At 48.7% G+C, this 11,620-nt stretch overlaps 1 protein-coding gene across 1 annotated transcript in view; it reads right to left on the reverse strand.

The window, feature by feature from the left end:
- HBEGF (heparin binding EGF like growth factor) overlaps positions 1-2,827 on the reverse strand; it is a 13,946-nt gene extending 11,119 nt beyond the window's left edge. Inside the window, exons 1-2 of the mRNA XM_017536762.2 lie at positions 2,480-2,827; positions 2,108-2,281 (exon numbers count right to left, since the gene is read on the reverse strand). Coding sequence (XP_017392251.1) covers positions 2,108-2,281; positions 2,480-2,525 — 220 coding nt within the window. The 5' untranslated portion in view covers positions 2,526-2,827. The remainder of the gene's footprint in view (positions 1-2,107; positions 2,282-2,479) is intronic.
- Positions 2,828-11,620: the final 8,793 nt, after the last annotated feature.

Raw genomic sequence — 11,620 nt, forward strand, 5'->3', positions numbered from 1 at the left:
AAAAAAAAAAAAAAAAAAAAGAATATCACGGCAGGCAGAGTGATTTACTCAAGGTCATGCAGGATTGGGATTAGAACTGTGGTCTCTGGACTCCACTCCAATGTCCTTCCTCATCACATTAAGCTGCCTCACACCACCCCATCTCCTCCTTCCCTCAAGTCTGGAGCACCTGAGATGCTGAGCCAGGCATGAATGGGCTCTGAAGTCCATAGACCTGTGCTCCAATTTCAGCCATATGACTGTGGGCAAGTCACTTAACCTCTCTGAACCTCAGGTTCTCAGGCAAATGTGGATAGCAAGAGTAACTATCTCAAAAGGTTGCTGTAAGTGTTAAATTAACCAGGATAACATATCAAGTGCCTAGAACACAGTAGGCATTTAATAAATGGTAGCAGTCATTTATTTTAAGTGATAGGATCCCCAGACTTGAAAAATAGTCCTTGCCCAGCAAAGCCAAGAGAAGGGAAGAGAAGTAGATGCCAGCAACCCCACAGTCCCTATTTCCTTTCATCCAGTCCCCGGCCACCTCAGAGCTCAGAAGTGATGCAGGTGGTCAGAGGAACCCAGTGACCAGAGCTTCCAGGAGAGCAAGGCAGGAGGGCCAAGCCAATCAGAAAGGGGTGGGAAAAGATGCAGGGTGACAGCCAGGCTCCTGCCGTGGAGAAGGAGCAGTGAGTCAGGTCTGCAGAGGTATGAGGAGCAGTTGTGTGGGTGTGGGGTGGGGGTGGAGTGAGTCACAGCCCAGCCCTGCCCAGCCTAGGAGGAGAGGGCCAGGAGAGTTCAGGCTGTTCAGGCCATGGGTAACCCCAGAGGGCCACTGCGGGAGGATGGAGCATGGAAGCCCAAGGCTCAGTTTTGGAGCATGTGCTTGATTTATACAAACTAGAGAGAGTGAGTACCCAAGGGAAGCTCCTGGGAAGGAGGGAGAAGGGCAGCTGAGGAGCAGGAGGAGCTAGAACAGGTGGGCATCTGTCCAACCAAATACAGTCATTCTGGGGTACAGTGCTGAGTCCCTGCTCTGCCCTGGAGAATCTCTTCAGGTCTGGAGGCAGGAGAGCTGGCAGGCACTGGACTGCCCTGTGCCTGTACTTGCCCACAGCCAGAGGCTGCTTGGAGGATCCTACACAGCTCTCCCCATTTGCAGTCTCCTCAGGAATGCAAGGTGCTCAAGAAGCCTTCGAGTTTCCCGTAGCATTCATAGATACCCAGCATTTTATTTTATTTTATTTTATTTTTATTTTTATTATTTTTTTTGGGACGGAGTTTCGCTCTTGTTACCCAGGCTGGAGTGCAATGGCGCGATCTCGGCTCACCGCAACCTCCGCCTCCTGGGTTCAGGCAATTCTCCTGCCTCAGCCTCCTGAGTAGCTGGGATTATAGGCACGCGCCACCATGCCCAGCTAATTTTTTGTAGTTTTAGTAGAGACGGGGTTTCACCGTGTTGACCAGGATGGTCTCGATCTCTTGACCTCGTGATCCACCCGCCTCGGCCTCCCAAAGTGCTGGGATTACAGGCGTGAGCCACCGCGCCCGGCAATACCCAGCATTTTAATATAGCCCCCTAGGGGCCCAGTGCTCACCATTCACCACCTAACCTAGGGCAGCCAAGAGCTAGCTCCTCATTCCCCTCTGTTTCCCCAATCTGGTGACAGGTGGATGGAGAAGGCTAACACTGCACATTTTCTATAGATGTGCCTGGGCATCTCCTCATCGGTTACCTCTATTTTATACATAATAGTCATTTGATAAGGGAATTAGAATTGGCACTCATTTTGACATAGTAACTCTAGGGAAAGCATCTCAACCATTCCTCTTTCCTATCTCCCAGCTTTCCTAAGAAGAATGTAACAAACTCAGACAACTTGCCTTTTTCAATTTGCCCCAAAGTACCCAGAAGGGCAGCAACCTAGCAGGCCAGGCAATAGCAAGACAGAGAGTGGGACCTATATTCCAGTATCCCCCAGTGTCTGTCAGGCCCATCAGCTTTTCCCCGAGGTTCTCCATGAATATCCCCAACCCACAGTATTGGCCAAACAGCAAGAATCTTGGATCTGCTTATTCTTCAACAGCCCACCGGGGTCCGAGGATGGACGGCCTCCACACCCACCTCTCAAAAGGTCCAGATCTGCCTCTTGCAAGTCACGGACTTTCCAGTCCCGGCCGCCTCCTAGGGGTAGCAGCTGGTCCGTGGATCCAGTGGGAGGGTCCGGGTTGCTGGTTCCAGCAGCCAGCCCTCTCCGAAGCCGCTCCAGGCTCTCGCCAGTCACCAGCGCCGAGAGAACTGCAGGCGAGGGGCCAGGCCGCATCAGACACCCGCCCAGACCCCCGACTAACACGCAGCGATGCCCACGCCCCTCGGCCAGAGCGCAAGGGCCCCACCAAGTGGCCCGTGCCGGGGGCGCTGCGGCGACCTTCCCTGGTGCCCCCAGCACAGCGCCCCCATCCCCCCGATCTCCGGGGGCGTCAGCAGCCCTCTTACCTGCAGCCAGAAAGAGCTTCAGCACCACCGACGGCGGCAGCTTCATGGTCCCGCACCGAGTGGAGGCGGCGAGGCACCAATCACTTTGGAGGCGGCGGCCACTGGGCGCTGGCACCGGAGCTGGGCGGCGGAGCTCAGGAGATTCCGCCGGGCACCGTCCGCCGCCCGCCTCTGCGTGCACGCCTGGCCGCGACCCGCGCGCAGCTCGCTCTCGTTTCGTGTCTGTCTTGCTCACTCCGCCCGCCCGCGCGTTCGCCCGACCCCGCGCGCCTAGGTCAGGCCGGCCAGAAGCGTGGACACCGTAGTTCCTTCGGCGAAATGAGCGCTGCCCGGCGCGCGGCCGGGAATAAGGCTCCCGGAGGCGCCGAAGCTCCGCCCCGCCCGGCGCCGCCCCCTCCCTCCTCCCGTGCTGGGAAGCTCGCCAGGCTCGCGGCGCCGGCAGCTCAGCCCCCGACCCCGCCGCGGCTGGGGACCGGGCGGGAGGAGGGGGCGGTGCTCACATTTTTTGGGACCAGGCCGAGGCAGCCGCGGCCTGACTGTGGGTAGGGCTTCTGACTGGCAGGTGGCGGGGAGCGGTTCCTACCTTTCCCCAAACGCCTGTCGCGCTGCAGCCTTGTGACTGCAAGCTGAGTTCTGTCTGGGGCCTGGCATCTTGGGTCGTCTCAGCTCTCTACCAGGGGTCTCCATCCCTGTCACCCTCTAAGTTTTAGAAGCCCACCTTTTGGCCTACCAATACAGCAAGTATCAAATAATAATTCATTTATCATTTAAGAATTAGACACATTAATGCCAGCAGTTCTCATGAACCCGAGATAACCAGAGTTGAAGTTGCAGACACTTGGTATCAATCCAGCAAAAGCAAAGGAAGTTAGTACTCTCCCAGACGCTGGAGTGGCTTCCTCCCATCTTTCCCCCAGGGGACATTAGGATTTTTGAAGTATGGATTATAATTCCCAGGCTTCTGAGATTGGAGAGACACAGGTTGTGAAACAAGCCTTATTCTTTTCCTTGCCTTTGACTGCCACCTTTTTCCTCAACATAAACAATGAGCCTCCCTCCCATAGGACCCAGCTGGCTACCCTAGATTGCTGTTTCACAGGCACCAGGTGTTTCTCTTCCAACCCATGTGCTTTTACAGGGGTCTTCTGGAGTCACTGTCCTGACCCAAAGAAATGAGTCTCTCAGTATGTATTTCAGTTTCCAGGGACGTGCTGGGGAGAGACTTGTCTGACACAGGGCTGGGTTGGCTTTCAGAGCCCTCAAATGGTGCCAGATAGAGCACTTGCCTGATTCTGCCTGTGTGTAGGGATAAAAACAGGCCTGCTATTTATACACAGTCTATCCCACTGTCCCTAGCCCCACCTTTGCAGGGGTCAATCTGGCCCTGCCCTCTTAACCTGCCCCAGCAACCCAGGCCTAGGTTTCCACAGTGCACTGGAATCACTACAGATCTGAGTTTGAATCCTGCCTTTGCTACTTACTGTGTGACCTTGGATAAGAAAATTTCACTGAGCCTCAGTTTTGACATCTCTCAAATGGAAAAAATAATAATAACTACTTTGTTGGGAGCTTTTTGAGAAATGAATGTGGGAACACATAAAAGTAGTATAGTGCCAGGCACACTATAAGCTCTCAATAAATGTGACCCATTATTATTGTTGCTGTTAATAATAATCACTAGGCGCTTGACCATTCTATTTCCTTAGAGGCCTCTTTTCTCTCCCTTCCCCAGATCCCTTACCTTCCCCCAGGCCAGGTCTGAGGCTCCATGGTATAGTTGGGCTGGTTTCAGATGGAAACTCACCTGTCACCTATTTGGCTAAGAGCCACTGTTAGATTATCCTTTTGGGTGATCAATATCGGGCCTAGGACCTCAGTGCATGGTCACCACCCAGGCCACGACTTTGCCCCCCCTCAGCAGCTGCCTAGACACCTGCTTCCCCAAAACAAAGCCACTTTGGGGTCAAGCCTCTCCCCAGGGAAGGGTGGAGAGAAACACTTCCTGACACATGGTCATATCACCCCCTTTCCCCCACCCTCGCCAGATTCACACCCTGCTCTCCTGTCCCAGCCTGCCTGTCTCCCTTTGAATGCTCTGTCCTTCCGCCTTCTCACCCCCACATCAGCCTCAGACCCATTCATGGGGTAACTCCTAACTTTCATCACACCTGGAGCCTCACCCCAGCTAGGTTTGTGTGTCAGCCAGGTTTTATGGGAAGGGCCTGAAAAAAAAAAAGATAAAAAGCTTGAATTGAATTTGGGACAGTCACTTCCCCTCTCAGAACCTTGGATGTCTCTGAGCAAAGAAAAGGAATCACAATTCATGCTAAGGCAACCTCATTAACTAAGTTATTCCATGAACATTAACTGAATATTTTTGGGGGGCACTGGAGACATAAAATAAATATGACAGCCCAGGACCTGCTTTCACAGAGCTTATATTCTATAGTAGACAGACAGCACATTAAGGAAATAAACAAGGAAAAACAAATCCTATAGTGATAACTGCTAAGATGGAAGTTAAAATACTTGATGATGTGCTGTAGGATGATATGTTCCAGTGCCCAGGATGACACTTTAGATTCGATGACTGATTAGCAAAGCCTTCTCTGAGCAGGTGACATGTAAGCTGAAACCTGAATAAGAAGAAACCAGACTTGGGATTATCCATGACAAAAGCATTCCAAGCCGTGCAAATAGTGCAAAGTCTCTGAAGTGGAAAAAAGCTTGCAGCATTCAAAGAACAGCAAGAAGGCCAAGAAAGGAGAGATATGGGATGATATTGGAACAAAGGCTAGCAACAGATAAAAGAGAATATTATAGACACTAGACTTTATTCCCCATTATTTCGAGAATCTAATGAGATGTCAATGAGCAAGCACTGTCATGTAGGATTCCTCCATATCACCCCCTCCTCCTGCTCAGGTCTTCCCCACCTGCTCTCTGGATGTCAGGTTGTCAAGTGCCAGGAACACAGTCCTAAGAAAGCACAGTTCAGACGGACAAGCCTGCTTTTATTGACTGTCTATTGACCATGAGCAAACTGAAGCTTGGAGACTGATTAGCCCTGGGCCACCGGTGAGTCAGAAGGGGACAAGTGCAGAGCAGAAACCCTGGCATCCTGCTTCCCAGCCCATGTGGGGTTCCTGGGCTCTGGAAAGGTAGGCTCCATGGGACTCAGTGCTGCTGACTCATTGCTAGGGCCAGAGTTCTTGATCTGGAGACAGCACTTGCTCACCAGTAGGGAGGACCTGGAAGAAAAGGGTGTTAATGGGGACAAGAAAGGAGAGAAGGAGACTTGAAGAGAACCAACCAGAGTTCCTTCTCCACGGTGGCTGAGATGTCTATACAAGTAGATTGGTTCCCCCAAACCTGAAAATTATTATCATTACCTTTTTTGAGACAGGGTCTCATTCTGTTACCAAGGCTGGAGAGCAGTGGTGTGATCTTAACTCACTGCAGCCTTGGGCTCAAGTGATCCTCCCACCTCAGCATCCCAGAGTGCTGGGCTTATAGGCATGTGCCATAGTGCTCATCCATGGGAATTTATTAAAAATAAAGAGCCCTAGGCTCTACCCTAGTCCTCCTAAATAAAGATCTCCTGGGGTGGGGCCCGAATATGTGTACTTTAGGCTGGTAATTCTGACATCAGCCATATTCAGAAGCACTGGTGTACATGATTAATCAGGATAACACACCAAACATCTGAAAAAATCTGAACCTTCAAGGCAGAGGAGCTTTCAGTAATGACAGTTCTCTGGTGCTCAACACTGCACATATATTATCTTGCTTGATCCTTACAACATTCCTAAAACTAGACACTGTTATCATCATTTGCATTTTAAAGGATTGAAGTGCTGGGCACGGTGGCTCATGCCTGTAATCCCAGCACTTTGGGAGGCCAAAGCGGGCGGATCACCTGAGGTTGGGAGTTCGAGATCAGCCTGACCAACATGGAGAAACCCCAACTCTACTAAAAATACAAAAAAAAAAAAAATTAGCCAGGCATGGTGGTGCATGCCTGTAATCCCAGCTACTCCAGAGGCTGAGGCAGGAGAATCGCTTGGACCTGGGAGGTGGAGGCTGCAGTGGGCCCAGATAGCGCCATTGCTCTCCAGCCTGGGTAACAAGAGTGAAACTCCATCTCAAAAAAAAAAAAAAAAAAAAAAGAGATCGAAGCTTAAAAAGGTAACATCCCAAGGTCACCCAGCTAGCGAGTGTCTCAGCCTCAATTTGAAACCTCCTAGTTCACTTGGGCTTGTGCTCTCCTAAGCTCAACACTCAAATGTATGAGATGACAGCTGCCCTCTCTATGCTTCTGCATAATGTTATGCTCAGTAACATTATCAGTTTTACTGAGGTTCAGTCCTTCGTCTGTCCTGAGGGATAACGATAAGAATCTCTGCCTCACTAGGCTGGAAGGAGAATTAGGTAAGGATAGCAGGGCAGCTAGTGAAATGGTTACACTCTTGGGAGTCAGATACTTGGGGGATCAAATTTTGGCTCTTTTTTTTTCCTTTCTAACTTTGAACATGTTATTCAATTTCTCTTTCCTATAGTTTGCTCATCTGAAAAATGGGAATCATAATAGTAGTTATTATTATAGGGCTCTTGTGATGATTCAATCCGATCATGTGTGTAAAGCAGAATATAATGCCTGGCACATAGTACGTACTTAATCAATGACAGCTGTTATTATGACCAAATTATTTCCTTTGCTTTCTTTCCTTTTTCTTTTTAAGTGGGAATTTGAAGAAAATGTTGCCTTATCATGAGCTAGCCATCCTCAGAGATGAAGTGGTCCCTTCTGGGAGCTGGCCATGCTTATTGAAGAGATGTCAGATCTGCAAGGCCCCCCAGAGTTTTGGAAACCTCAACCCAAAAAAGCAACTCAGGTTCAGAGCTCAAAGGGAAGTATTTTCCCCCTGAGGGAGAGAATTCAGGTGCCTGATCATTCCCCTCTGACCAGAAGTGAGTCCTGCACAGCCCTTGAACTCTGCTGGGTTGGGGAGAAGGGTAAAGAAGGGCACCTCCATTGAGGGTAGATCTGACCATGAGCCCAGAGTTACCCAAACTTCGAAAGTCAGGATGAGGGGTCCTTGCTCCTTGCCCCAGGCTAGCTTCTTTCACCCCATCTGAGACAGTTAATCAAGCAGTTTGGGGCATACAACTGGATTAGATTAGAACTCAGGCATGCCTTTTGGAGTCCCTGTGTACCTCCTTATGCTGGCAGGGCACCTGGAAGTAGCATGCTTCTTATGCACCTTATGCACACTCAGGGATGGACAGGCTCTGCTGTCTGATTGTTTGGGGCTAGGATACGTTTGAATAGGAGGGATAGGAATGGATGAGACAGGGAGAGGCTTTTGGAGGTGAGGGGGTTTCAGGAATCCCTGTCATCTCCAGAAGATGTTGAGGAAGGAATATTTATAATGTGCTGGATCCCAAATCATCCTTCTCTATTTTTGGGCCCATTTTTGTGACTCTGAATGATTAACATCTCCAGACCCAGGACTTTGCACCTATAGCCATCCCCTAACACAGATGGCTGTCTGCCAGCACAGAGAGGAAGTGATTCCTCCCTCAGTACACAACCCACCTCTCTCTTCAAGCCTCAGATTCCTCATGTGAAAAATGAGAGCTTGAAACAATTACCCTGCATTCAGGCACTGGTCAGTGATGTCCATCATGAATTGTTTGCTGAAAGACTTGAGGAGGCTGAGCACAGTGGCTCACGCCTGTAATCCCAGCACTTTGGGAGGCTGAGGTGGGCGAATCACCTGAGGTCAGGGGTTCCAGATCAGCTTGGCCAACATGGCAAAACCCCATCTCTATGAAAAATACAAAAATTAGCCAAGCGTGGTGGCGGGCGCCTGTTATTCCAGCTACTCAGGAGAATGAGGCAGGAGAATCACTTGAACCTGGGAGGCGGAGGTTGCGGTGGGCCAAGATGGCAGCACTGCACTCCAGCCTGGGAGACAGAGTGAGGCTCTGTCTCAAAAAAAAAAAAAACCTTGGGCAGAAAATTCTATAAGATTCAACAGTGCCTGACTTACAAGGCGTGATAAACTTTCTCTCTGTGTCTCAGCTTCTTCATCTATAAGTGGGGAGAAGAACAATTTACGTAGGAGGTTCCTGTGACAACTGAAGGAGATAGCATCTCTGAAGTGCTTGGCAAAATGAAAAGCCCAATATAAATAGGTCAGAGCTCCTGTTAACTTTTCCGGTGCTTAACCTTGGAATGTGGGCACATCGCATTCTGTACCAGGAATGTACAAGTTCAGTTCCTCTTAGAAATGCAGTCACAGAGCTGCAATTTAACAATTTCACATTACCCATTTGCTCATTTTTTTCCCTCATTTATTTTATTGCATTTTAGGTTTTGGGGTACATGTGAAGAACATGCAAAATTGTTGCATAGGTACACACGTGGCAGTGTGATTTGCTGCCTTCCTCCCCATCACCTATGCTCATTTTTATAACCAAGGGTTGGTCTAAGACGATGGTTCACAAAGAAAGAGATACTGCCCCTTAGTGGACATTCCAGGAATTTAGTTGTCACTGACTGACCAGTCCTCAGGCATTTGGGAGAAAAAGGGGTCAGGAAATCACCTGACTGCTTTTGAGTGTCCTACCAGACACTTATATCGGTAAAAAGCTTGATTGTAATAACTTCAGCCTAGAATCATCTTTAATTTACACAAAAATATAACAAGAGTTTTTGCACTGACTTTCAGGAATGAAATTATTGTGAGCTGTTCATTTTGGTGATATCTGAGCTACCACTACAATGCACCTGTTATCAGTCAGTATTTATAGCGGCGACATTCAAGGTGAATCTGTGTGGTTGGAATCAATGGGCTACTTCATTGGGATTTCTGAGTAGTTGTGAGCAGGCATTTGCCAATTGAAATAATGTTATTTTAAAAATCATTTTATCTTTTATATTAATTAATTTTTATTTTTTATTTTGTAGAGAGAGGGTCTCACTCTGTTGCCCAGGCTGGGATGCAGTAGCACTATCATGGCTCACTGCAGCCTCGACCTCCTGGGTTCAAGCGATCCTCCTGCCTCAGCCTCCTAAGTAGCTAGGACTACAGGCAGGCACAACCACACTCAGATAATTTTTAATTTTTTGTAGAGATGGGGTTTCACTGGGTGCCTAGGCTGGTCTGAAACTCCTGGACTCAAGCAATTCTCCCGCCTTGGCCTCCCAAATTGTTGGGATTAATGGTGGGAGCCACCACACCCGGCCAGTATTAATTTCTTTAGAGTAAATGTACACATAATATATTATCTTTAAACTTTATTTCAGGATAGTAAAGGGGTGTTAACAACATATTTGTCATTAAAAAAGGAAACATTGATTCTGAAAGGATTGAGAACCACTGACACAAGAGATACTCACAGGAAAAGCCTTTCTATGGCTGGATGCAGTGGCTTATTCCTATAATCTCAATACTTTGCGAGGCTGAGGTGGGAGGATCACTTTAACCCAGGAGTTCGAGACCAGCCTTGGCAACATAATGGGACCTTGTCTCTACAAAAAAAGACAAAAATTAGCTGGGCGTGGTGGCATGTGCCTGTAGTCCCAACTATGCTGAGGTAGGAGGATTGCTTAAGCTCAGGAGGTGGAAGTTGAGGCTGGTGTGAGCCATGATCATGTCACCGCACTTCGAGACTGGGCTACAGAGCAAGACTGTCTAAAAGAAAAAAAAAAAAAAGCTTTTCTATATATCCTTTGTAAAAGTGCTCTTCCAGATACTACTCCATATAAGGTCCCATGTAATAAATTCCTCTTGTAATGTAGTCTTGACTATCATGACTATCTGGTATAGGTATTTATTTCTATTATTAAATAACAACAGGTGTGGAACTCATATGTTCCATTTTTGCCTCAATTGCCAGAAAGCTCACAGTTAAGTTTTTGGACTCAGCTGCAGTGGTTATCCTTAGCCCAGCATTTTGAAGATCATTTTTTTTTTTCTTAGAATACGGTCTTTCTCTGTCATCCAGGCTGGAGTGCAGTGGCACAACCACAACTCACTGTGGCCTTGACCTCCCAGGTTCAAGTGATCATCCCACCTCAGCCTCCCGAGCAGCTGGGACTATAGGTGCATAACCATGCCCAGTTAATTTTTTTGATTTTTTAGTAGAGATAACATATCACTATGTTGTCTGGGCTGGTCTCCAACTCCTGAACTCAAGTGATCCTCCTTCCTTGGCCTCCCAAAGTGCTGGGATTACAGGTGTGAGGTTTGTTGTTGTTGTTGTTGTTTGTTTGTTTGTTTTTGGTAGAGGCAGAGTCCTGCTGTTGCCCAGGCTGGTCTCAAACTCCTGGTGGCAAGTGATCTTCATGCCTCAGCCCCCTCAAAGCGCTGGAATTACAGGCATGAGCCACCTCACCCAGCCCATTCTTTAAATATTTACTTGTTATCTATGTCTTTTGTTGTAAGCCACTTTTAAATCTTTTCTGGAAGTAGGGAGAGCATAAATAATGGATGTGAAACTCCAATATCATGCACCTGCAGTTTCCTTGCCAGTACTTTCTGAGTCTGGAAGTCTAGGTTGGAGGGGCCTGGAAGGCCTGAGTCAGAGCAGATGATGGTGGGCTCAGGGGGTCTCATCGTGCAGACTTGATGTCTCTGACACCTCATTCTCTTTTCCTTCAATGGCCTTCACCTTTGTGAAGGAGTGTGGGCACTGTGAGGAGCTGAAGGTTCCAGCTATCAGAGCCCACTCCAAGTCTTGGTTGGATCTTGGTGGCCTTGGTTGACAGGGGGTCAGGGAAGGGCACGCTAGCTCTATGGTCACAGAAGTCCAAAGCTAAAAGTGGAGAGACTCCTTCCACACAGCATATACTCCCCTAGCATGCTGTCTGCATCCCTCAGAGCAGAGGCTCTGAAGCTCAGGCGGAGGCATCAGACTGACCCTGTTTTGAACCCTGGGTGCACTAGCCCTTAGCTCTGCTTCGGGCAGGATACCTCTCTGAGCCTCAGTTTCCTCCTTCAGAAGTAAGAATGATGGCTGGGCGTGGTGGCTCATGCCTATAATCCCAGCACTTTGGGAGGCTGAGGCAGGCAAATCACAAGGTCAGGGGTTTGAAACCAGCCTGACCAACATGGTGAAACCCTGTCTCTA

Source organism: Cebus imitator, unplaced genomic scaffold, assembly GCF_001604975.1.
Source record: "Cebus imitator isolate Cc_AM_T3 unplaced genomic scaffold, Cebus_imitator-1.0 Scaffold101, whole genome shotgun sequence".
Lineage (NCBI taxonomy): Eukaryota > Metazoa > Chordata > Mammalia > Primates > Cebidae > Cebus > Cebus imitator.